Source organism: Halichoerus grypus, chromosome 1 (genome assembly GCF_964656455.1).
Source record: "Halichoerus grypus chromosome 1, mHalGry1.hap1.1, whole genome shotgun sequence".
In the NCBI taxonomy this organism is placed as follows: domain Eukaryota; kingdom Metazoa; phylum Chordata; class Mammalia; order Carnivora; family Phocidae; genus Halichoerus; species Halichoerus grypus.
Genome location: NC_135712.1, coordinates 164,915,424 through 164,941,678, shown reverse-complemented (window position 1 = coordinate 164,941,678; position 26,255 = coordinate 164,915,424). Strand labels below are relative to the sequence as shown.

Sequence of the window (26,255 nt, the reverse complement as noted above, 5' to 3'; positions counted from 1 at the left end):
CAAATAGTCACCTATTACATAAATACATTGAAGCAGAAACTCTTTTCTGAAAAGACTGAAAACTGTCATTAAAAACTACTTCCTGAGAAGAGATGAGAAAGAAGACACGGAGCTGATTCTTTAAAGATTTTAGTTTTTGAAGCCACAGTTGTTCATTCTTTGTTAACCAAAATGCAGCCTTCTGGACTTCTTGCCTGGTATTTATCAACAAACTAAGAAAAAGAGAAAAAACGAAAGAAACTAGAAGCAGGAAACACTGAATTGTTTATAAAGTGGATTTTTTAAAATGTATTTTTTTAAAGATTTTATTTATTTGAGAGAGAGTGAGAGAGCAAGCAGAAGCAGGGGGGAAGGGCAGAGAAGAGGGAGAAGCAGACTCCCCGCTGAGCAGGGAGCACAATGTGGGGCTTCTCGATCCCAGAACCCTGGGATCATGACCTGAGGCAAAAGCAGACACCTAACCGACTGAGCCACCCAGGTGCCCCTAAAAATGTATTTATAAAGAAATTGAACTACCCTTCTTTTCTGCTCTTAAAATTTTAAGTTCTTTCAAGTTATGGCAACTTAAAAAATTTGCATTGTATCCTAAGGTCCAGGTTTCCTACCATCAGAAATGTGTAGCCACGAAGGAAAACTCAAGAATTCCAGTATTTCTGAGTAGTCTGGGCTGGAAAAGTACTGACCCGAGCAGAAAGCCTCAGGCTGGGGCCCTGGGGCTCCGTGTCTTCTCCTCCCCCCGAGTGTCTAACCAGCTGGCATGGCTGTCCCCCTCTGCCGGGCCATGTGTCTTCTTCACCTGTAGCTGAGGATGTTCAAGCTGAACAAAAAAGGAACTGGGGATTCTAAGAACACACAGTGAGAAGCTTCTCGAGTCTTAACACTGTGCCCTTCTTCTGTAAGTTGGACTTCACCGGTTCTGTGGTAGCAGGCAGATGTTCTGCACAAGCATCTATATTTAGGTGTGGGCATGAGATTGCCAAGGTAAAGACAGGCATGGTTGCTGTCACCTCAGCATGCTCTTTGTCCTGGAACAGAGGCCCTGTGTTGCCCCAGGGGTTAGACACTGTCACGGAGGAGAAGGCCTCTGCCCAAAGTTGGGAAGGCAGCAGAGCCCTTCCTGAATGACGGTCCTTCATGCTGGGTGCTACGTGCTGCCAGGCAGGGGCTGGACACTGTGCTTTCCTGTTTGCTGTCCTTAAGGGAGCTGCTGCATACTCTTTGTTAGCAGGCCCGGTGGTCAAGCCCGGGATGACCCAGCCGTGTCCGGGGGGTCGTCACCTCTCAGAAGCAGATGTTCTTTAACCCACAGCGGGAAGGTGCTATCCCCTGGCTCCGTCTCCTGTGTTGCTCAGCACCTGGGGTACAGAGCCCCAGTCACTGCCTGCCATCACATACCTGGCTACCTCGGGACCTCTGTAGTGTCCCTCCCACCCCACAGCGGCTCAGCTCAAGCAACCTTGCCCCAGCCTCAGCAGGCCTTAGCCAACCAGCAGCCCACGTGCTTCTCCCAGGTTTGGATACCTGCCCCAGAGCCTTGCCTGACTTTCCTTTCCTTACTTCCTAACAGGGTTCTCTACTCCAGCTGGCCTTCAGCCCTCTTCCCAAACCTCCTCACCCAGCGCCTCTGTTTCCCTGTATTGTCCAGCTATGCTACCAGTTCACACCTTATTCACTTGTTAATCACCTCCTCCAAGAAGCCTTCTGCAAAGGGCCAAATGATTTCTTCCTTGGCTGCCTTGCTTGGAGTCCTCCCTCTCAGGAATGCTGGCATTCCTTCTGGAATGTTCCATCCTTTGGGTTCTAGACCCAGATCGTCCCATGCAGAGCCTTAGCTTAGCTTCTAGCCCTCTGCACCCTCTGGCTCAGAACACTCCCCTGGGCCCATCTATCAGAAACCCTGTCTAGTGTTATCCAAGGTGTGCATAATTTTCCTGGGCAGATTGCAGGCTGCCAGGTCGGGCGGTGGGCGGGGGGGGGGGGGGGGGAGGCATCTCATCTTAATCGTCTTTATGTCCCTAGTGATACCTAGCACTGTTCCCAAGGCCCTAGCATGGAACCCCAACTTCTGTCAGCCTGAAAGTCTCCTGCATTGGCCCCTTCCAGAGCAGGTGCATAACAAGAGGAGGTTCAGAGCAAGCCTCATATCGCAGGTTTGGGGAGGTGATGATGGGACAGTGGCCTTGATTGGGGGCCCTCGGGCCAGACTGAGATGACCACCATGAACCCAATGGGAGGACCCAGCTCTTCAGGTGGATATGGCATTTGAGGTCCGGGCTCCCTCTGAGGAGGGCTTGGCCCTATCAGTTTTCGAATATCCAGGTCCAGGCTCTTCGGCACAGAGGTTGGGGGAGCCCGGGATGAGGCTGGGCTTTGCCTCCTCGGAGAGCTGTATGCTCTGTCATGCCTTCCAGAATGCTTTGGAACTCCCCTGGACCAGGGCTCTTACTAGCCTTGTATCCTCACTCTCATGGTGAAACACAGCAGTCCTTTTTTAAGAATTTCTGCTGAGCCCACAAAAAAATGAGCCCCAAAGCTTATCATCTTCAGAGGGGAAAAAGCGGTTCCATATGGGATGAGCAGGGTCCCCTGCCAAACCACTGTCAGGCCTGGCCGCCAAGCCTGGCCATGGGCTGGACCTGCATTCTCGGGTTCAGGAGGGACAGGGCCTCAAGATGGGCGGGTGGGGATGAGCGATTTCCCCTCTCTGCTGAGTAGGTCAGGGCCAGCCAAGCCAGTAGGGAGAGTTTGGAAGAACTGCCCCAGGGCCCATGGGAGCAGGACTGGAGCAGAACTGAGAGCCTTCCAGTGGGTTTGAAATACTTCATTAGGGACAAATTAGGGAGCAAAAGAACTGTCTTTAAGGACTGCTCTTAGTGAGTATAGCCATCTCATCATAAGCCCTCAGCTGGCCCACTCAGCCCCCTACCCATGTGGGCTCGAGGAAGTGTGCCCACCCTGTTCCATCAGCGGTGACCATCATCACAGACTCCTTTTGTTCCATCCTGCCCATGGAGCCTGGATTTCAGAATAGGTCAGTGCCTTCCCAGGACCTTCCCTGGGACTGCAGAGGAAGAAAGCCAAAACTTCCGTTTCCCAAGAAAAGTGCAGAGTTTCACGCACACCTAGGGAGGATGTTTGTGTTCCGTGGAGGTCGCTGCCCTTGTTTTCAGAGTAAACCTCTGTGTGAGTGCACTCCGAAAAGGGGAGTCCATGGAGAGGGGACCTTCTCACCTCTGTTTCCACAGGCGTGGACCTAGCCCGAGCCCATGGCTCTGACCCAGGAGAGCCAGGGACCACCCTGGTAGTTTAGAGTTCTAGACCCAGGTCCGCCTATGACCTTGCTTAGGCCATGTCCCTTTCTCTGGGTCTCAGTTTCCCCTTCTGTAACAGTGGGAGCTGAACCTGACACATGTAAGATCATCTCCAGCTCTGACATTTTAGGATTCTGATCTTAGGTGTTTGTGAATATGCTGACTATCCCTCCAAGATATACCGCAGATATGCACACTGCTCTCCATTTCTCCTGGCACTGTCCATGATCATGTCACTTCTTGCTTAAGTTCAGTGGTTTAGAATAAACCAAGACTCTTCACCGTGGACCCTGCGAAGGCAGACTTCCCATGCCTCTGCCTGGGGCTTTTCCCACCAGGACCCCATGCTCCTCTGTCAGCCTCTGGAGCACTCCCCACCCTCACCCGCCTGCAGGTCTTGCACCTGCTCTTTCCTCCACGTACAGCCACCCTCCCTCTGCCCTTTGATGGGCTGGCTCCCTCCCATCTTCAGATCTCAGCTTAAATGTCACCTCCGAGAGGCTTGACTCAAAATCCCTGTCTAAAGTAAGTGCTCCTCTGTTTTTCCACCTCTCACTCTGTGTTTATTTTCCTTCATGGTACTTACATGTCTTGGAGCTGTTTTCTTAGATCTGGTTATGTGTTCATCTCTTGTTTGCCTGCACTAGAATGTGGGCTTCACACAGGCAGGGACCCCCAAGAGTAAGGGCCTTCCTTCTCTGTCCTCATTCACTACTGAACACCCAGCATCTAGCATAGTCCCTACCACAGAGCGGGTGTCCCATAAACGTGTGTTGAGTGGATGCATGGTTGAATGGATGGGTACTCCTCCATATAAAGAGCTCTGTTTTTCCTCCTGACCACTCAGGCCCCATTTTCCCTCAAGGATCTGGATGTAGCAAAAGGGGGATTCTCAAACAAAGCAAATGTCCATTATGAAGCCCTGAATCAGTAGCCAAGAGGTATTTTTAGTCCCCACTTTACTCTTCGCTCCCGCAGCCTCAGCGCACTTGGACCAGATTCCTTGAACTTTTCCTAAGGACCTGCTCAGTGCCAGGTTCCGGGTTAGTGCTTTCCAGTCATTATTTTATTCACCCTTGGTGACCTTTGTGAGGTTGAGTCTCAGAGATTAAGTCACTTTGCTTAAGATCGCAGAGCTAGAAAGTAGTGGAGCCTCTCCCCAGGTCCGGTGCTGTTTCCTTCATACCCCATGCCACTGAGCCAAGCCGTGGCCCTGAGCATCGCAGGGGCCGAGGAACGGTACTGGGCCCGGGAGGGCTGGCAGGTACTTGTGTGTGACTTCAGACGGCCTCTATGGTCCTCCTAGCTAGGAGAAACATGCAGCCCGGGCTGACTGACATCCCTGAGTGTCATGGGAGCCTGAGGTAAGGTCTTGGCAATTCTAGAGACCCAGTGTCCTACAGAGCACGGGAGTTGTGTTAGGATTAGTGATAATGGAAAGCCTAGGGGATGGGCTGGGTGATGCTGCCCCCTCCACAGTGACCTGCAACCGCTTCAGGAAGGCCTTTCCGAAGGGGCCAGCACAGATGCTATCCTGCAGCTGCCAGCCCTTCGGGGGATGGTTCTCTTGGTAAGACACCCACATGGAGCCTCAGAGTAGACCTGTTTGCCAGACGCTGCAGTGGAGAAGAGAACACAAGGCATGGAAGCAGACAGACCTGGGTTTGAATCGTAGCTCTGCTGTTTACTGGCTGTGTGACCCTAGGCAAGTCATCTGCCCTCTCTGAGTCCTATTTGAAAATGACACAGAATCAGCACTTAATAATTCTTGTGACTGAGTGAGTGAGTGAGTGAATGAGTGAAGGAATAACAGCTAAGATGTCCTCCTCCTGAAGGACAACAAAAAAGAGGAAATAGCTTCATGTTATTTTCAGCATGAAGAGCTTTTTTTAGGGTATTACTGTATGAGATTGATTACCCACAACTTCCAAGAGCTTATCAAAAAATGTTAATGATATGAACAGGGATTTTTTTTTTCTTCAGGTTGTAAGGTTGTGTCTCAATAATTTTAAACAAATAACAGCACGTACTCGTGTGTTTACCCTGTCAGGCACTATTCTGAGCACTTTATATTTCATTTAATTATCACAACTACCCTATAAGGGAGATACAGTTTGGGCTTTGTTGTTGTTGTTTTATTATTATTATTATGTTCAATTAGCCAACATATAGTCATTATTAGTTTTTGATGTAGTGTTCAACGATTCATTAGTTGCGTATAACACCCAGTGCTCATCACAACATGTTGGGCTTTGTTTTTAGGATGAGAAAAACAGGCACAGAGAGATTAAGCAAGTTGCCCAAGGTCACACAGCTAGCAAGTGGCAGAGCAGGGACACCACCCGGGAAGTCTGACTTCAGAGGCTGAGCTCTTAGCTCCTGGGCTAAGTGATTTAGTGTTGCTTGGTGACTAAAGAAGAGTCCCAAGCAGGATGCAGAGTGAGAGAAGGTGTGCCATTTAGATGACGAAGCAAAGAAACACTGGACTGTAATGATTCTGTTCCACCTTAAGTGATTGGGAAACACAACTTCTAGATAAAATGTCTGGGAAATGGTGTTGGTACTAAAAGGGTAGACGTGGGGTCCCCCTTTAGGATTGCCAACCCTCTGCCATTTTAGAAAGGACAGTATTCCTCTTTTATATTTTTGGAAACTATTATAAATATGTATTTATATTCTGTGAACTCCCCCTTTTAGCTGTGTTTCTTTTTTTGCTGAATTTTTAAAAGATCAAATTTCTTATAGTTATTTATTGTAATTCACTACAATAAAATGTATGTAAAAGTATACATTTCTATGAGTTTTGACAGCCTTACACACATCTGTATAACCACACCACAAAATAGGGACAATTTCTATCACCCCAAAAGGTAAAGATTTCCCTGGGGCCCTTCACAGTCAAATCACACCCAGCCCACAAACAAGGGTCTGTTTTCTGTCATTATAGGTCCCGCTTGTATTTTCTAGGGTTCCATACAAATGGAACCATATGTTTTGTTTTATTTTATTTTTTATTTTTTAAATTGATTTTTGTCAAGACATAATTAACATACAACACTGTATAAGTCTAAGGTGTACAATGTTGATTTGATACTTCGATATATGACAGTAAGAACCACCTTAGTGTTGGCTAACCCCTCCACCAAGTTGCAGCTATTTCTTTCTCGTGGGAAAAGTTAAGATCTAGTCTCTCAGCAGCCTTGAAGTATATAACATAGTATTGTTGACTATAATCACTGTGCTGTGCATTAAATCTCCAGGACTCATTCATCTACTGGTTGCAAGTTTGTACCCTTAAATCCACATCTCCCCAGTTTCCTCACCCCCCAGCCCCTAGTAACCACCATTCTACTCTCTGTTTATGAGTTGGGCCATTTTTATATTCCACATATCAGAGGTACATAATTTGTCTTTCTGCGATTTATCTCACTTAGAATAATGCACTCATCCATGTTGTCACAAATGGCAGGATTTCCTTTTTTCTCATGGCTGAATAATAATTCAGTTGTTTCTATACCACATCTTCTTTATCCATTCAGCTGTTGACAGACACTTAGATTGTTTCTGTAGCTTAGCTGTTAGGAATGATGTTTCAGGGAGCATGGGGGTGGGTCCATCAGTCTCTTCAATATCATGTTTTCATTTCCTTTGGATATATACCCAGCAGTGGGATGGCTGCTTCACATGGTACTTCTATTTTCAATTTTGAAAGGAGTCTTCATACTGCTCTCCATGGTGAGTGCACCAGCTTGCATTCCCACCAGCAGTGTGTAAGGATTCCCTTTCTCCATGCCTTCACAGACACTTAGCTCTTACCTTCTTGACCATCGTTATCCTGACAGGTATGAGGTGGTATCTCATTGTAGTTTCAGTTTGCATTTACCTTATGGTTAGCGATGTCCAGCACCTTTTCACGTACCCGTTGGCCATTTCCCATTCTTTGGGAAAAAATGTCTATTCAGTTCTTCTGTCCAATTTGTCATCTGATTGTTTAGTTTATTGTTACTGAGTTGTAGGAGTTCTTTACATATTTTGGATATTAACCTCTTATCTGATATATGGTTTGCAAATATTTTCTCCCATTCCATAGGTTACCCTCTCATTTTATGGGTTTTGTTGTTATTGTTGTTTTGTTCTGTTTTCTTGGTTGGTTTGCTGTGCAGAGAAGATTTTTAGTATGACATAGCCTCACTTGTTAAGTTTTGTTTTTATTGCTTTTGTGCTTTGGGTGTCCCATCTAAAAAAATCATTGCCAAGACCAACATCAAGGAACTTCTTTCCTATGTTTTCTTGTAGGACTTGTACAGTAGGAGGTCTTGTGTTTAAGTCTTTAATCCACTTCAAGTTAATGTTTGTAAACGGCGTAAGGTGGGGGTCCGGCTTCATTGTTTTGCATGTGATTATCTAATTTTCTCAGTGCTGTTTGTTGAAGATACTACCTTTTCCCCATTTCCCCATTTTGGCACCTTGTCAAAAATTAGTTGACCATCAAAGTGGAGGTTTATTTCTGGGTTTTCAAGTCTGTTCTGTTGGTCTAGGTATCTATTTTTATGCCAGTACCATACTATTGTAATTATTATAGCTTTGTAATACAGTTTGAGATCAGGAAGTATGATGTCTCCAGCTCCGTTCTTCCTCATGATTACTTTGGCTGTTTGGGATCTTTTGTGGTTCCATACAAATTTTAGGATTATATTTTGAATCCTCTTTTTCTGGCTTCTTTTGCTCAGTGTGATATTATTGAGATCCATCCATGTTGTGGTATGTCTCAGTTGTTTGTCCCTTTTTACTGCTGAATAGTATCCTATTTTATGAATATACCATACTACTTCACTCATTTATTGATGAGTGTTTGGATTATTTCCAATTTGGGACTGTTACAAATGAAGTTCCAATGTGTGTTTATGTACAAGTCTTTGTGTGGACCTATCTTTTCATTTCTCTTAAGTGATTACCTAGGACTGGAATTGCTGGGTTTTAATGTAAGTATACATTTAATCTCTTCAACGATCAAACTGGTTCTTAAAGTAGCCATACTATTTGCTGTTCCCACCAGCAGTGTTTGAGAGTTCTGGTTGCTCGCCTCCTGGTCAGCACTTAGAGTTGGCAGTTTTTCATTTTAGCTAGTTCGCTGGGTAGATGGTGGTAGCTTGTGGTTTTTTCTTGCAGTCCTCTGATGACAATGGATGCTGAACATCTTTTCATGTACTTATTTGCCATCTGTGTGTCTTCTTTTTGTGACATTTCTTTCAAATCTTTTGCCACAGTTTCCGTTGGGTTACTTATCTTATTACTGGGTTGTAAGAGTTCTTTATATTTTCTGGACATAGGTTCTTTGTCAGGTATATGTACTACATATATTTTCTCCATATCTTTGGCTTGCCTTTTCATTTTCTTATTGTCTTTAAGAAAGAAAAAGTTCTGATTTTTGACGAAGTCGAGTTTATTAATTTTTTATTTTATGTTTCATATCTTTAGTATCTTAAGCATTCTCTGCCTGCCCCAATGTCTCATTAATTTTTTTATGTTCTTTTTTAGAAGTTTTATACTTTTACGTGTATGTCCAGGTTTCATTCATTTCAAGTTAATTTCTGTATATGGTTTGAAGTAAGGGTTGAGCTTCGTTTTTCTCCACATGGGTACCTAATTGTTCCAGCACCATTTGTTAAAAAGACTCTCCTTTCCTCATTGAATTACTGTGGCACCTTTGTTGAAAGTCAGTTGACCTGGTATATGTGTGGGTCTCTTTCCACTCCTCTACTCTTTTCTGTCCTTACTTCATGCCGCACTGTCTGATTCCTGCAACTTTGTACAAGGTCAGGGGCCTGTGTCTGTCTCATCCTCTGGCCTCTGCTGGGGGCGTCCAGAGGCGGCGCCCTCAGGACTCCGTGCAGGGATACCAAACGTTTTCTCGAATGTCTGCAGGGACTGAATCAGGGCCCTCTTGTGATATTGCAGGTCACCTGCCTTAGCATTATTGAAAGTTTCAAAATTATCTCTTACCAGGTAAAGTCTGTGTATGTTTATATCCTGTATTCACCTCGCTCTAGAGCTCTGAGCTCTCACGCGTTTCTCCCTTCCCTCCGTCCTCTCTCCAGTGTTGACCCCAAAAGCCCTTTGAGGTAGAGAACAAAGATGCTAAAGTGTCTGCCTTTTTACAGGGGTACTTTTCAGAAAGTTTTCTAAGGAACTGAAAAGAAGAACTACATAATGGAAACCATTTTGCAGCCTCCAGCACGGCCATTTATCTCAATAACCATTTCATTTAAAATGTGGGCCAAACATATAAATCATATCTTGAAAGAAAGTATGTTGGTGCCACAGAAATTGCCCTGTATTCTTACCACCTAATTTGAAAAATGTGTTTTGAAGCTGGGAAGAAAGCAAACAAGCCTGGGGCCCGGCCGCCCTTCTCCCACACGTCCCCTTCCTTCCCTCTGTCCCCAAAATAAATCCACACTACTCCCCAAACTAAGTAGAGAAGCTGAAGCACGTAACACACACCCTGTTGTTAGTCATTCTCTGGGGCTGCAGCTGCTATTTTGGAGGCTTTGCCTTTGAATGTCACTTGGTAATGAGGAGTGGAGAGCCCAAAAACCAGGCTGCTCCCCACCAGTCCTTGGACTCGACTGACCCCTCTCAAGCCTCAGTCACACCCTTGTCCTTAGGCAATAAACACTCATTCGAGCTCTCAGATATTGGTGCTCCTTTAAGGACACATCCAGAGGGAGGTCGCTAAATATAGCAGGGCTCCGAGGTCCATTTTCCAGACTAATCATAAGGGGAGACACTCGGCAGCCGGTGCTGGGGGCTGGGAATTCCTGGGGCTCCCATGGAAACCTCACCAAGGAGTCCGTGGTTAAGATGGCGACCTCTCCTCCCTGGCTTGAGGTTTTTTACGGTGCTTCTGGGCACTTCGGCAGCCAGCACACTCGCCCGCAGGGGCCCTCGGGGCACAGCGGCCCACTCCGCTTGCCGCATCTTCTTCTGGTCGGGAAAGTGCCATGTGAGCTTTGTAAAAACATCTAAAGTAAAGAAGAAAGTTGGCACCTGTGACTCCCCTACTTGGAAGTTATTGTTCGGTTTTGCTTTTTCCTTCTAGCTTTTTTTTTTAAACCACGGGTGTATGTGATTGGGGCACATGGTTTTGTTTTCTCTTTTAACGTATGTGTTTCTGACGATTTTCTCATATTACTAGAACTTGCTTGAAAACATGTTAAATGCCTGCCTACTACTCATCCTGTACACAGGCCAAGCTCTCTGACCCAGTCTCCCCTGGTGTAGCGGCGAGGACAGGGGTCCCAGTTTCTCTCTCCTGCCCCAGGGGCTGGCTTGAGACTAGTGTCCCCCATGAAGCATACCATCTCCCCTGCCTGCCTTCTGTCCCTCTCTTCTGGCCTTGGAGGCCTGCTCAGCCCCTGGTGGGAAGATGGAAACGAGCAGCCCTTCCTCAGATGGACTGTCATGGAGGCTCCTTGTCACTGGGTGTTGTCACCTGAGGTCTGCACCTCCCCAGATGGAAGGGAGCTGCAGCCTTGACCTTGTTTTCTAGTCTTCCTCCCCCAAGCCTAGTAGCCACTCTTAGCAGCCTGTTCTCCACTGCTTACCTCCTGTGCTTACTTTAAGATGACAACCCCCCAGGCACCCCTCTCCAGGGCATCCTGTCCCTGCCTCTGTGTTTCAGGTGTTAGCTGGGTTCTTGGTACCTGGGCCAGTGAACTTAGGAACTGCTGAGCGCCTCCCCAGCGCTTCCCCAAGTGCAGGTCTGGTGTGTTGGCCTGTCTTTGTCGCTGGATCTAGGTTCCGAAACACTAGGCCATTTTTTCAGACCCCCTCTTGTCAGTTGCAGCCCAGAGCATCTGAGTTGGGGATGCTGTGGGGGAGGATTGGGGGCAGAGGCCCCTCGAAGGTGGCGTGCAAGCCACATGTGTGCACAGGCCCAGGCCCTGCCTCCTCCCTCGATGTGCCTTTGATCAGTTGTTCAGCCAGACAGAGGCGTCCTCCCCACCCAACCCCACCGCACGGGGAGAGGCACCCCATGCCAGCATGAAGCATTTCCTTTCTCCTTTGTCCTCCTCCACCACTGGCTGCCCAGTGTGCTTTGTATAAGTCATTGTTTGCATCTTACCAGCTGCCTGGGCCACAACTATTTCTTTCTGGTAAAATCTTAACCTTGTGCTGGAACCCCTGCCACAGTGGGGTCATGGGGCAGTGCATGCTGGGTCCCTGAATTGGCACATGAGGGGGTGGAAATGGGGAAGTTCTCCACCAGAAGACTCTAGCACTGGAAGTTGCCCCAAAAGTTCTAGCTACCCCTATCCCACTTCCCTCCCCCAGCCCTCAGCTGCCTGGTGTCTGGGAGGCTGAGTTTGGGGCTGGGTCATAATTCCTCTCCCAAATCAGGTGCCCATGAGAGGCCAGGTTGGAGGAGGTAGTGAGTGTTTGGGGTCCAAGGGTGGAAAAGCCAGCGGGCATCTTTAAAAAGGAAGGTACCAGAGCAGTCATATATAAGAAAAGGGAGTGCAGAGCCCTGCGGGTGGGGTGGGGAAGGGGTCATTTCACCTCCACTGAAGGAGGGTGAAAAAGGCCTGTGGATAGAGCAAGAACAAGGGGCCCCAGCAAGGGTGCTGGTGACAGCCTGGAAGTCCCCCACAGGGCGGGTGGTCGAGCCCCAGGGCAGCCCTAGCTATCTGCTCCAACCTTCCTTGTACAGACTTTCTGCCCTTTCTCTTCTCCCTTGTTTGTCCCTTATGCTCGTCACGGGCTTATACCAGTTGGCCTAGGCAGTTCACATCAGCTCCATCTGCCTTGGCAGAAAGGCAGAAGGATCTCGAAGTTTTCGGATCCCATGATAGAGACACGGATGCTGGGGCACACGGTTCATCTCTCGCATTCTGGACTTACTGTGAGAGAGAGGGCAGGGTTATTCCTGAGTTGGTCCACGTCCCATGCTGTGATGTGAGCTCCAGGTGGGAATCTGGGAACTGTGGAGTCAGAACCTGGGCCTTGACCTAGCGGCACCTCCTATGGCCCTCCCCAGACACACGCTGCGCGAGTGGAGGTCACAGGTTAGCCTGAAAGGCCTACCAAATGCTACGTACAGAGCATCCTTTCGGACTAGCACCCATCCTGCACTGGGGCCCTTAGACTCCAGAATCAAGAATTGTCCACCACTGTGCATTGCTGTGGCCTGGCTTGGGACCTGATGGTGGGGCCCAGGAAGGAGAATAAGAATCTCAGTGGTCTGGAGCCCAGGCCTCCCTTCGGAAAGTCGGCTCTGCTGCCAGCAGCTACCCACAGCCTTGTCCCACCATCCTTTGGGGTTTGGAGGGCAAGGGCTTGACTTGCCAGAGTCCCCAGCAACCGTCTGGACTGAGGGACCCTTTCCTTCACTGTTTGATTCTTGGGTATTATGTTCACACCAAAAATTGCCCTTTCTTTTCTCCACTGTGGTATCATACACAGAGCAGATGGTTCTGAGTCACTGTTCATTCCAAGGCTGTGTATTGGGCCGGACTCTGTGCCAGGGCCTGGGACACAGCAGTGAACTGACCTGGACCTCCCCTCGGGCGGCTCACCTTCCTGGGGGGAGTCAGGCAGATGCACAGACTAAAATGGCAACAAATTATGGTAGGGGCGCTGAAGGAACCAAAGGGCTTGTTTGCACCAAAGAATGAGGGGAGGCTATTTCAGACGGGTGATCAAGGAAAACAGCAGCCGCACACAGGCAGGAGCCAGCCAGGCAATGAGGTCATGGGGAGGGTCGTCCATGCCCAATGGAGGTGTGTGCGAGAGCCCTGCAGAAGGCAGGAGCTCTCAAGCCTAGGGGGCTGGAAGCAGGTGAGCAAGGAGTCGCGGGAGGTGAGCTTGGAGAGGTCAACAGAGCCATGCATGGGGGCCTAGGGGCACAGAAACAAGTGTGGGTTGCACTCTCCCTGTGTGAACAGCACTCCAGGTACTATGGAGACCCAGGGAGAGCAACCAGGGGCCAATGATACCTGAGGACAACAAATCTGTTCTCTGGTGGACATCCGGAGTCTGCCGAGTGGCCCTGGAAACAGTCCTTCCTCCCTCCTGAGGATACCAAGGTGTCTCCCCTCAGGGGCTGTGGCAGAGACCTGCACGATGCCCAGGGTGGCGCAGGGGACTTGGCCAGACTCAGGCCTGCAGCCGGCCATCCACTCTTCCCCCCACCCCTTTCCTCCCCCTGCTGGGCCACCTTCTCCCCGCCTTGCTGTCCTTGAACATGACCTAGAATGTCAAGGACCAAGGGCAGGTCCACAGTCTGCTGGCCATGGGAGCCCTACAATCCCTGTCCCCTCTCTGGGCCTCGGCTGTGATTGGGCCACTGCTCTGGGCAGCCCTGCCTGGCTTGGCCCTCTGGTGGGCATGTCTCTGGCTGGCTGCCCCCCAGATCTATTCGGAGCCTCTTCCTCCGCTGGTCCCCATGGTCCCTCGGAAGTCTGAAGGGGCTCACAGACTACCAGACTCCTGCCCCTCAGACAAAATGGGGGTTAATGCCCTCCACTGTTTCCCATAGTTTAAAGGAAGGTACTGAGCACCTGGACAGGCAAGAATGGAGCACAGCCCCCGTCTGCCCCCCGACCAGCCTAGTGCCGCCTACCCAGTGAACGTGTTTTTGAATAAGTGATTGTACATGAGTGAATGAATGATGGCTATAGTGGGATCCGTTTGGAAACATGATGGGGCCTTCGTTCTTTCCCAAGTGGACCAAACCCTGGCTGGGAAGTCTGCTGGGGAAGTCCAGGCTGATGTCTTCATCTGTTCCCCAGCCAAGGCCACCCCCTAGACCCCTCTGTTCTCTGACTTTCCCACAGAAAGATACATACCTGTAAGTCCCGGAGAGGAAGTGTGGGGAACAGGGCTGCTCAGAGGCCCAGAGAGATCTAGATATTTCCATTCTTATATTAAAAAATAAAGAAATGCCCAAACTGGGTTTCAGAAACTGTGGTATATTTTAAATGTTTACATTTAACAAATGAACACTTTTAACACATGCACACAAATATAATCGCGTCATTTATAGGGTAATTACAGTGTTTATAAAGAAAAACCTTAGTTCGTGGCAGGCTCCAGGCAGTGCGGTCCAGAAAGGGGACCCAAGTTTGGAATTGGATGATGAACGGCTCCTCTCAAATGTGTCTGTCTCATTTGGAGAGAGCAGAAAGTGAAACCTTAGGGCCCTCTGGGGGTGTGCGGTCCCGGTCCTGCTGCCTGTTCTGCCTGGCGTCTTATGATGAGTCCTTTTGTGGGAAAGTCCCCCTGCCTTCAGAGCAGCGGCCCCAGCCCCGCCGTCCCCACGCCCACCCTGCCTCCTTGAGGTGCCACGGCGCGGCCTCCAGCCGGGCTCTCCCCCCCCCCCCCCCCCCCCCGCTCGCCGGGGCCAGGAGCGTGGGCGTGGGCTCAGGGCAGGAGCGTGGCCTCGCCTCCTGACCCTGCCAGGGTCAGGGGACAGAGGGCGGGGGACCCCGGCAGCCAGGACAGGTCGGAGCCGGCCTGCATGGGCCCACGGCTCCCGTGCGTGCCATCCGGCGGTCGGGCCGCTCACCGCGCATCAGGCCAGGAAGCAGGTTGGGAGACTGTTGTCCGTCATCGGTTTCTTCAGAAGGAATTGTGTTGAGCAGTAAGGAAGTGGTGAGATCAAGTGGAAAAGCCTCAGTCCGACCCTTACTAGCTGGGTCTCCTTGACAAGTTACCTGATTTCCTCTGGGCTGCAGTTGCCTACTCTGTGAACGGTCACACCGCGGTCCTCGGGCTCTTGAGAAGACTGAGCGCGCGAGTGGGTTTGGTAAATGATACCCGCCGTCCGGATAGACCCCATTTCCACTCATCAGTTGGGAGACATCTGTGTTGTTTCCACTTTTTGACTTTTATGACTAATGCTGTGAACATTTTTGTACGGACGTGGGTTTCCATTCTCTCGGGTACACATGCAAGAGTGGGACTGCTGGGCCACAGGGTCACTCTGGTTAACTTTGTGAGGAATGGCCAGGCTGTTTTCCACAGCGGCCGCGCCACTGGGTATGTTCCCAGCAGCATCTGAGGGGTCCAGCCGCTCCGCGTCCTCACCAGCGCCTACTCTCTGCCTTTCTGATTAAAGCCATCCTAATGGGTGCCACGTGGTATCTCTTCACGGTTCTGATTTGCGTTTTCCTAATGACTAATGATATTCAAGTATCTTTTCATGTTGTTCTTAGCCGTTTATGTCTTTCTCGGAGAAATGTCTACACAGCTCCTTTGCCCGTTCATAAATTAGGTTGTCTTTTCACTACTGAGTTGTAAAGGGTCTAGACACAAGTCCCTTATCAGATGTATGATTTGCACAGATTTTCTCCCGTTCTGTGGGTTGTCTTTCCACTTTCCTAATGGTGTCCCTTGAGGCACAACATTTTTTACTTTTGATGAGGTCCAGTGTATCTATTTTCTTTTTTTTTTTTGGTTTTGTTGCTGTGCTTTCAGTTATTTTTCTTTTTGAGTTTTTTGACTATATAAACATGGACCTGATGCTCAAGTTACAAGGGATGCTCAGACCAGCCTCGCCCCCATCCCACCCACCCGCTGTAGGGAACCATTAAAATTAATTTCCAGTTTATCAACTGTGTGTTTATTTTTGCAAAATTTTAAAAGAATGTAATGTTCTTATTTACTCTTCCATCTCATACAAAAGGTGGCATGCCACAGACGCTCGCATTTTTCTTTCCCTCACTAAGGAAATCCGGGAAATGGCGCCCTTCTGTTCACTGAGCTTCCTTGCTGTGTTTTAGGGCCACGGCGGCCCCTCATGTGGCTGTGCAGCGAATGGCTTAGCAAGCTGGTCCCCCGCTGAGGGTCACTTGGGCCGTGTCCAATCTTTGCCTGTAACAACCCATGCAGCAGTGAATCACGCCCTTTTGTATTTGTGGAGGTGTATCCTTAGGACAGACTCCTACAGGTCAGCCTGCTGGGTCAAAATCCGAGACAAGGAGTTCTGTCGGAGAGTGCTGGTTGCCTCCGTAGGGCTTTTGTGCTGTTTATCCTACCAGCTTCCACCAGGAGGGCTGCTTTCCCACAGGTTCACAGATACAATGAATGAATGTATTGTCGAGCTTTGGGATTTGTGCCCACCTGATAGGTGAGAAAATGTTCTCTGCAGCTTTTAAACTTTTTATTAAGATTTATTTATTTGAGAGAGAGAGAGAGCAGTGGGAGGGGCAAAGGGAGATGGAAAGAACGTCAAGCAAACTCCCTACTGAGCACAGAACCCAACTCGGGGTTCAATCCCATGACCCTGAGATCACGACCTGAGCCGAAATCAAGAGTCGGGTGCTCAACCGACTGAGCCACCCAGGCATCCCTGTTCTGTGCAGCTTTAAAAAAATCAACTTTATTAAGGTATAACTTGTATACAGTACAATGCACCTATTTAAAGTGCATAGGCTGGTGAGTTCTGACAATCTACTTTCTGTCACCATAGATTAGTTTTGCCATGTCTACATTTTACATAAATGGATCCACAGGGTACATAGTGTTTTGTGTCGGGCTGGTTTGACTCAGCACAATGACTCTGACACGCATACACGTTGCTGCATGTGTGTTCTGTCCCTCTGATGGTGAGTAGTCCCCATTGTGTGGCGATACCATTCTTTGTTTCGCTTTGCCTGCCAATGGCCATTGGGATTGATTCCAGTTTGTGCCTATTATGAATAGAGCTGCTATGAATATACTTGCACAAGTCTTTTTGTGGACACGTGTTTTCATGCCTTTGGTAAAGAGGAGTAGAATGGCTGCTTCATATTGTATAACTTTAGACATCACCAGACCCTACTCCCAAGTGGCGATGCCAGTTTCTGTCCCTGCTCACAGCACTACGTGAGTTCTGTTGCTCCACACTCTCACAAGACCTTTGGTGCTACTAGCCTTTTTTATTTTGGCAGTTCTAGAAGGTACAGCGTGGTGTCTCTTTGTGGTTTGCATTTCCCTGAGGACTAAGGATGCTGGGCACCTTTTCAGGTTCTTACTGACCATTTTATTTCCTTTTTTGTCAAGTGTCTATTCACATCTTTTGCCCATTTAAAAAAAAAAAAAAGGTTACCTGTCTCTTTATTATTGAACTGTAGGAATTCTTTGTATATTCTGGCTACAAGTCCTTTTTATATACACTGTGAATATTTTCTCCTAGTCTCTGGTCTGCCTTTTCATTTTCATAGAAAATGGTATCTTTTAGAGACCAGGAGTGAGTTTTGATTTTTGTGAAGACTGAGTATTTTTTCTGCTGAGTATTTGTGTCCTAAGAAATTTTAGCATTTCTCTTATTCTGAGCAGCTGAGCCCCTTTTCTTATGTTTAAAGGCTGTTTGCCTATCTTTTTCTGGGAACTCACCATCCATGTCTTTGGTCTGTAAATCCTTTTATTGGTCTTTCTCTTCTTGATTTGTAAAAGCTATTTGTATATTAGGGCGATTAGCCCTTTATGGGCTGAAGTGGTATTTTCTCCCACTTTGTTGTCTTTCCAACTTTGCATGTAGTTTTTTCTGTGCAAAATTGCACACATGTGTTTTCACATAATCCACTGTATCTGTTTTATTGCTTATAGATTTAAGGCTTTATAGGCTCCTCACTCCCAGGTTATAAAGAAATTCACTGATGTTTGTTTTGTGTGGTTTCACTGTCATATGTTTAGATCGGTTCCATTTGTAGTAGATTCCGATGTACAGTGAAGCATGGAATCAATTTTATCATTTTGCAAATGACCATCCAGCTGTCCCCATATCTATTAAAAAGTCCATCTTTTTCTAATGATTTGAGATCACCTTCCCCAGACCTTTATCATTAAGATACTAAATCTCCATATGTACTTGGACAGAACTCTTCTGTTGTTTCTGGACTCATTTCGTGCCCAGGGCCCATCTGTCTGTTCCCATGGTGACGCAACCCTCTTCTAAGTTGTCAGCTTTATGACCTGCTTGAACATAGAGCAAGGGAACCTCCTCATTATTCTTCTTCACCAAGGTTTTCCTAGATATTCTTGCTTATTTATTTTTTCCCCATAAACCTTAGAACCAGCTTGTCTAGCTCCAGAAAAGATACTTGTTAATTTTTTTCAAATGGAAATTGTGGTAAATTTCATATGAACTTGGGTGGACCTGTCGCCCTGTGCGCTTTCCCTCTTTGTTCCAGCGTACTTTTCACAAGGCCCTGGCAAGGACTGTGCGGGCCTGAGCTGACGGGTTTTTCTCACTTGGATGTTATCCATTTCATGTAGGTTTATTCCCTAGGAATTTCTCTTTTTCATCGCTCTTACGATGGGTTCTTCTGTTTTGCAGCTAGCTGCTGTTTGCAGATCCGAAGGTGGAATTTGGTTGTTGGTCATTTTATACCTTGCTGCCTTATTGAATATTGTCTTTATTCGTCTCAACATTTATTTTCTTGGGTTTTCTAGGTGCGCAAAAAGAGACCATTTCTCTCTTCCTTAGGGTATGAATATTTTTAAAGCTTTGTGTTATATGTTGCCAAATCTCTTCTTTTGAAAAATATGGTACCAATTTATGTTCCTGCTGGAAGTGTTTTGCCACTCCCTTGCCAGCACTGAGTATCAACATTTTTTAAATCTTTGCCAGTTTAGTACAACCTTCATTCATTATGAAGAGGACATTCATGAGGCCTCTTGTCTGCCAGGCGCTGTGAGGGAGGCTGAGGACACAAGGCCCCTCCACACGCCCTGGGCCTTATTCTAGGGTGAGAGGAGACGAAAGTTTGGTTTTTTCTCCTCCAGCTTTACTGACAAAAAGTGTATAAATTTAGGTTTTACAAAGTAGTGATTTAATATACATTATGAAATGATGGCCACCATGAAATTAATTACCATATCCATCCCCTCACATGGTTATTGTGTGTGTGTGTGTGTGTGATGAGAACACTTAAGATCTATTCTCTGGGCAAATTTCAAGTATATAGTATTTTTAACTATAACACCATGGTGTACATTGGATCTCCAGAACATACTCCTCTTACAGCAGCAGGTTTGTACCCTTTGGCCAGCATCTCCTCGTTTCCCCCCAGCTCCTGGCAACCACCCATCTGCTCTCTGGTTCTCTGAGTTCAGCATTTTTAGATTCCACCTATAAGTGAGATCATGTGGGAGTTGTGGAGGCTCAAGCTTCTGGAAGCTTTACAAATAAGACTGCTGCCTTCCTGGGCCCAGCCGATGGGAAAAGGACTGACTGCCCTAGTGGAGAAACCCATCTCAGGCCCAGAGAACTCTTTCTGGAAAATCCCTGAGCAGTTATATAAAATCCATTATCCACCCCCACCCCCTTCTGTAGAGTCCTGTCATAGTAAGCCTTTCGGGTGCCTTGCTTGATCCCCTGCACAACCTGGGCGGTGCCAGGAGCACGAGGCAGAGCCAGCACCCCTCCCCGCCCCCCTCTGCCCCCACTGTGTGCAAAGGCAGGGCCGGGTGCTGAAGACCCTACCTCATCACTGAGATGCAATAAAATGGACAGAGCCTCTGGAGCTCCTGCTTTTCCGTAAGGCCCTGCTCTGGGCCTGGCCCCCCCAGTGTCCTTTGAAGAACCCTATCCATTCACAGAAGGCACTGCTTGTTGACACAGACTGCCCGGGCCCTGGCTGGCATGTCTCCCGCCCCCAGCAGGTTATAGCCCACCCCCAGCCCTGGTGCCGCCTCCATGCAGCCTGCCCCACGCAGCCCTTGTTGTTCATGTAACCTTTTCCCACACACCTGCGCTCCCAGCTCTGCACCTGACTGGCTGTGTGATCCCGGGCAAGCCATCTTCCCTCTCTGAATTTGTCTCCCTCTGCACCCCCGGGCTGTGTGGGGTGTTCGCATCGGCTCTGCACAGCCGCAGCCGTAGCACAAGGAGGGGCCCCTCCAGTGCGCAGGTGTTGGACGACTGAGGGAGAGAATGGATGAGCCCCACCGGTCCACCCTCCGGTAGCTGATTTTGCACTCGGGTGGTCTGAACCGGAGGGTTATCACATCCAGGGGCTCCTAAGTGCCGCCTCAGCTTGGGATGCAGCCACCCTCTCCTACCCCCCACCAAACCCCATCTGAGGGTCCAGGCCCTGGAATCTATTTCAAGCCCTGCTCTGGAGCAGCTGGGCCTCGAGAAAGGCAGGGCCTGCCTGGCCTCACGCAGGCCGCCGGACCCCAGCCCAGGCCCCTCCCCACCCCTTCCCTGCTCCTGCAGGCAGCTGCATCTTTGCTGGTGCCATCCCACCCCGGTATCTTGGGACAGTAGGGTGTATGTAGAAAGGGGGGTGGGTGTGAGAGGCACACTCACCACCAGCCCCCGGCCCAGGCAGCTGGGACCTCAGGATAAAGGAAATTTCCTTCTCTCTGTATTTATTTTCCACATCCTTGACTTTGAAAGCCAAGCTGGTGTTGATATTTACCTTGGCCGGGCCTCCCCATCTCCCCGGGCCAGCCTCGTGTAAACATGATGTTCCTTCTCTCAGCTCTGCTAGGGTTGAGGTGGCCTTTTGCAACCAGTTCTAGGAATTTTGAAAGTCTGAAGGCGTAAGTTCAGGGACCAGCCCCCAGGGAGCCCAGGGTGCGAGGAGCCCCGGGGGCCTCTGTGCTGGCGTCCGGCTCCCTCCCGGGGATTCAGGCGGAGGGCTGCAGCGGAGGCGGCAGCTGGGGCCCCCTCACTCCTCTTGACGGGTGACGCCGTGAGAGCCCGCTGTCCCCTTACGCCGCCCCCATGAAGGTTGGCCCCAGAAGTCTTGGGCTCCCCGAAGGCAGAGAGGGACAGAGGCAAGGTCTGGCTGTCTCCCCTGGGACTGGTTTCCCGAGGGACAGCCAGCTCGTCCGTGCTTGTCCAGGTGTGCCATCTGTAGTCCGTTCGGCACCTGGAGCACGGCTGACGGGCCGCCCCGGGGGTGGGAAGTGTGTGCACAGGCCGGAGTCCCTGCCCTGGGAGGCCGTGAGGAGGCGGCGATTAGAGAGACAGGATGACCTGGGGCAGCGGGCGGGGCGGCAGAAAGAGGAGCGGGCGGGGCTGGTCGGCACAGGGATGGCGGCTGTGCGGTGGGCGCTGGGAGGTGAGGGGCGCGCAGACTCCCCGTTCAGATCCCAGCACCCCCGCCCCCAGACTGGCCGCTGTTCGCCTACTCAGCAGTGAGGCCCGGGCAAAGACTTCCCTTCTCTGTGATTTGCTTTCATTATACAAGAACTAGGGTGTCTGTCTCTGTCCTTAGTGACGGGGGCGTTGTGAGGCGCGCAGCGTGTCATCTGCAAGTGGGAGCCGTCATTTCTTTTGTTTGCTATCACACCACACAGACATGAGGCCACATCAGTGGGCGCCACCGGGTGGCTGGACACTGAATGTCTCCCTTCTCCACACAGATCTGGGACATGAGCGACGATGAGACCGTCTGACGTGGCCCACCCTTGCGTGGCTGGCTTCTCCCTGGCCGCCTGCTGAGGAGCCCTCGGTTACCGGAGCCGGACTGCCGCCCCCAAGACCGGTGATTCTGGGCCCTGCGCCCCTCCAACCTTTGTGGTCTCCTCCTCTGTGTACCTTGAGGACCAGGGCCCCCTCTCCACTGCCCAGGAGCTTCCGGGGTTCTCCATTTCTCATGATTCATGATCTTACCAGTTCTGAGCTAAATAATAACCTTGGCTTTGGCATTGCCATTGATCTGGGACTTGGTTCCCTCCACGAGTTCTTTTTTTCTTGTTGTCAAGTGTTTGATAGTCAAAACTCCCGGGATCCTTCCCACCTTGGCCCCCATGGGGCGGCAATGAGGACAGGGAACAGTCAGCCCAACACACCAAATGGGGAAATGAGAAAGCAGCTCCTTCCGGCAGCCATTGTGGGGGGCAAGCACCAGAGTCCCTGGGCTGCCCTGCAAACCCCAGAGAGGGGGCACCAATGCAGGCTGACGTCCTTGTGAGCTCTGTCAGCCTGGCCTGCTGGAGAGGGAGGGACGTGCAGGACAGAAGGGCCCACACACGTCCTACTGAACCCAGAACTCCACTACGGACAGAGTCTGCCACCCAGACAGTTCCTCCACCTCCTGGCCTGTCCTCAGCTGTGGGCAAAGCATCTGTGCCTCCCTGCTCAGGGGCGGAAAGAAGTTGCTGCTGCTGCCTTGAGCTGGTGGAAGGGCCCAGGAACAGGTCTCAGGGCCACATCCTGGTAACGGCCTGGGTGGGAGCCCCTCCTGCCCCGGAGGAGGCCTCACACCCCCAGAACCCACTCCTCTGCGGCCAAGTGAGGGAGGCGCCTTCCCTCCCGAGGGCCTAAGCGGTACCCGGGAGGCCCTGACTGCAGTGTGCGGTAGCACACCATCCGGGACACCCAGCGCTGGGCGTGGGCACTCAGGAGACGGACGCACCCTTTCCACACTTGTGTTCTTGGGGTGTTCTCTTCTGCCTCAGGCCCGGGACCCAAGTCAACAGTGAGGCTGAAGGTGGACTCTTAGAAGGGTGGGGTTTCTGCGGGTCAGGTTGTCAACGGGGCTTCTCGTGGAGTCGGAGCTACAGCCGCGGTCCGCCCACCTGCGTGGGGCAGAGGGGGCACCCCCCCCCCGGGGGCCCGTGGGTCACACGCACAGCCTGTGGTTTAAGAGCACTTTATTATTGTTCTTAAGGCTACTTTTAAGTACAAAAAAAAGATGGCCTGCCAAACCTTTTTTTTTCTTCTTCTTCTTCCAGGAAAAACAGGCCACAGAGAATGGTATATTACAGATTTACAAACAAGGAGAGAACGGGCAGGACGCACCGTGACGGCGTGGCTCTGTGAAGAGCTCACTGTGCTCCTGAGGCCAGGGAGTGTGTCCTTTCCCGGTGAAATGTTTGGTTTTCTGCCTCCCCACGCGCCCGGGGCCCCTCGAGGGGCCCGCCTATCCCAGATAGGCCAGTGCCGGGGCCCGGGCCGAGGAGCCCGCCCTTCGCAGAGCCCGCCGCCGCCGGCCGCTTCCCGCCGCCGCGCTCAGTAGCCTGGAGCAATAACAAACTAGTGGCTATTAAGGCAGATGCAGTGTTCTCATAGAATAACTGTGTTCCTGCACTTTTACAGACAAATCTACGACCAAAAAAAAAAAAAAAGATCAACTTTTTTTTCCAAACAAAAAAAATATGAATGATTACAATGGGAAAGGGAAAATTAAATAGCTACATATCATTAACAAATTAATTGTTCTTCAAAAAATACCTACAAATTTCTCTGTACATTCTTTACGCACAGCGTAATGATGGTCTTAAAGTTACCTATATAAAAAAAGTGTTCTCACCGATTTTTCCTACAGAAAATATAGGGGCCCGAATGCGAAAGCCTGGAAGCCCAGTTACGTGGGGGTGAAATGTGTGCAGGGGCAAGAGGAGAAGGGCTTTTCTTCCGCCTGTGGAAAGACCTGCAGCCACCCTGGGACCACAAGAGCCGATCCGCTGACCTTTCTGCCCAGTGATGATTTTCACAATTAACCAGCTAACCTGTATTTTTCTTACACTCAAAACCAGCCTCGAGGGCTTCCGGGCGTCCACAGCGCCTCACAGGGGAGGCGGGCGCGCCTGTGTCACCTGGCCGGGCGACTCTGTAAGCCCTCTGGTGGCCTTCTGGTGGCTGGAACGTGGCAGGCGGTGGGGGGGAGGGGGGAGGATAGAAATGTACGTTTACCAAAAAGAGGAGCAGCTGTTGAACATCCACAGCTATGTCCGTCATGCTTTCTTCTTCGCCTAATTTCTAGTTAGTAGCTATTACTCTAGCAAACGATAATAAACGCAGTGATAACTGTATAAAGTCAGTCAGAGGAATGTATACTGCCTTGGCCCCAGCGTATGAGGAAGCACAGAAAATACCGTATCACAGATTGTCAGTAATCTGCTGTTCAGCCAAGAGGGTGGAAAGGGAGCAGTTTCTGCATGGAGGGAAGCTGGAAGACACAAACCCCAACCCCCCCGGGAGCTAGTAATAAGCAGACAGGGGATGCAAAAACTAAACGTCAGCCGGCAGCAAAAAACTCCAGCATCCTACACCGCGGCTGACCCACGACTGGCCTGCCCGTCTCCAGGGCCTGCCAGCCCCACACTACTCGGGAGTAATGTGAATATCAAACACAAATCTCAAGAGTACAACTGTACCAGCAGTAAGTATATCTAGGACTGTAACTGACAAAAATAAACTAATTCTGAAAAGAAGCTAGTAAGTATTAAGGTTCTTGTTTACTAGATCTATACAATTAATAGAAACCAGCTATTTTTCTCCATTAAAACATGCATCACGTTGAAAGCACTATAGAATCCTCCAACCTCAGCTCTAGTCTAACAAACTGCAGTGTTTAGGAAAGGGAGAATGCCCGTGATTGGTAGTCTGCAGTCCAGTTGCAAGCACCTGAAAATCTAGAGAGAAAGACCTATAACCTGTATGAGACTTCCCCTTCCAAAGCTGTTTTGTCTAAGTTTAAAAAAAACAAACAAACAAAAAACACACAAATGGTCAGAAATGTCATCCTTAAACCCTTTGTTTTTCAGCAGTTTGCCCTCAGAGTACTAGCATCTCACAGAAAGTTGTCCGCCAGGCAACTCTAGCCCTCCTCCAATAGTGCAAATCAGACGCGACAGTTCTCTGTTCTCTTCAAGTAGACGCACGCACGCATGCACGCACACGCACACGGACACACACGCGGGCCGGACCAAACACGCAATGGAAGCTAAGCCACACACACCCCGGTCTCGAGAAGCAAATTAAAAAGCACAAAGCATTTGGGTCACCAACGTCATGGCTTGTGACTGAGAAAGCGTGTGCCGTGGAGTCCTGGCCCCCGACGGGGCAGCAGACCTGCATCAGAGGTTTCTTTGGTAACTGAAGCAGGAAGGCAGGACACTACGTCAGCTGTTCCTCGTGCAGCTCCTGCTACGGAGTTCGAGGGCCCCCGGGTACGCATACCAAGCAAGTACAAAAACAGAACAAAAATCCCAACGACATGGTTTTTGCGAATAAACCACCCCTCCCCTCCCCTCCACCCCTACCCCACCCCCACAATTTTTTTTTGTTTTTCCATTTTTTAAGCACTGACTGTTCAAAGCTCAGGCAAACCATGCAGATTGACATCTTGTTCAAGGGTGGCACTCCCTTCACGAGACCACGGAGGGGGAGTGACTGTGGCTGACCATGTGCGCAGAGGGGCTGGCGGGCTGGCCCCTGCGCGAGGCCGACTCAGGGCTGCTGGATGCGCCGTCCTTGGCCGCCTTGATCTGAAGCCACGTGTCACCCAGGGCTTTGGCAAAGTGGTCGTCCACGGAGCCCGTGATGGACACCGAGTTGGGCGCCGGCTCGGGCTCCTTGTAGTTCTTGCCCAGGCTCCTGCGGAAGTGCTCCTCCACCACGGGGTCGCAGGTGGCGGTGGCTGTGGGGGAGCAGGACAGCGGCCGGTCAGGGCTCTGGGGACAGAGGGCCCGTCCCCACCCGCCCTGGCTCGGCGCTTGGCCAGGTCTCCTCTCTGAACCTGTAACATGGCAGCGTGCCTGCCTGGGCGAGGGGTGAGTTCAGAGAGACAACGTGGCCTTCAGGTTGGTAAGTCTTGTCCCAACCACAGTTTCTTCCCTGGAGGGTTCTTCCCTCTGTCCCACTCAAGCCAGACACAATGCCGGCCGCATGTGTGCTCAGAACAAACCTCTTTCAGCCTCAATAAAACCTAAGCTCCAGGGGCTAGCTGTTCTGTCCACGGCACGATGTAGAAGGAATGCAAACACCCAACGTGAGTCACGGCCGCCGCCCGCCCCGCGCGCACGGACACTGGGTGACTTACAGCTCGGGGCCCTCCGGTAGCTGGCTGGCCCGGCCGCCGCGCAGCCGCTGTGCGCAATGGGGCAGTGGGAGAGGTTGCAGTTGCGGGTGCTGGCCGAGGCGCACGTGATCACCGACGGCCGGTTCTGGGGAGAAGAGGAGGCTGCGGTTAGCTCTGGCTCGGCGGGCAGACGAGG

The 26,255-nt window shown here is 50.2% G+C and overlaps 2 protein-coding genes across 15 annotated transcripts in view; one reads left to right on the top strand and one right to left on the bottom strand.

Moving 5' to 3' along the window:
• ATG7 (autophagy related 7) overlaps nucleotides 1-21,976 on the top strand; it is a 231,462-nt gene extending 209,486 nt beyond the window's left edge. For all 8 annotated transcript variants that reach the window (XR_013448957.1, XM_078074983.1, XM_078074986.1 and 5 more), the window contains one exon: nucleotides 21,675-21,976. Coding sequence is in view for 7 of the 8 variants with exons in the window: in XM_078074983.1 (XP_077931109.1) it covers nucleotides 21,675-21,707 (33 nt within the window). In the remaining variant the exon portion in view is untranslated. The remainder of the gene's footprint in view (nucleotides 1-21,674) is intronic.
• Nucleotides 21,977-22,890: 914 nt separating this feature from the next.
• The window catches only part of VGLL4 (vestigial like family member 4), a 186,672-nt gene continuing 183,307 nt past the window's right edge, over nucleotides 22,891-26,255 (bottom strand). For all 7 annotated transcript variants that reach the window (XM_036101322.2, XM_036101332.2, XM_036101352.2 and 4 more), the window contains 2 exons: nucleotides 26,081-26,204; nucleotides 22,891-25,678 (listed from right to left, as the gene is read on the bottom strand). In XM_036101322.2, the coding sequence (XP_035957215.1) occupies nucleotides 25,407-25,678; nucleotides 26,081-26,204 (396 nt within the window). In that variant the 3' untranslated portion in view covers nucleotides 22,891-25,406. The remainder of the gene's footprint in view (nucleotides 25,679-26,080; nucleotides 26,205-26,255) is intronic.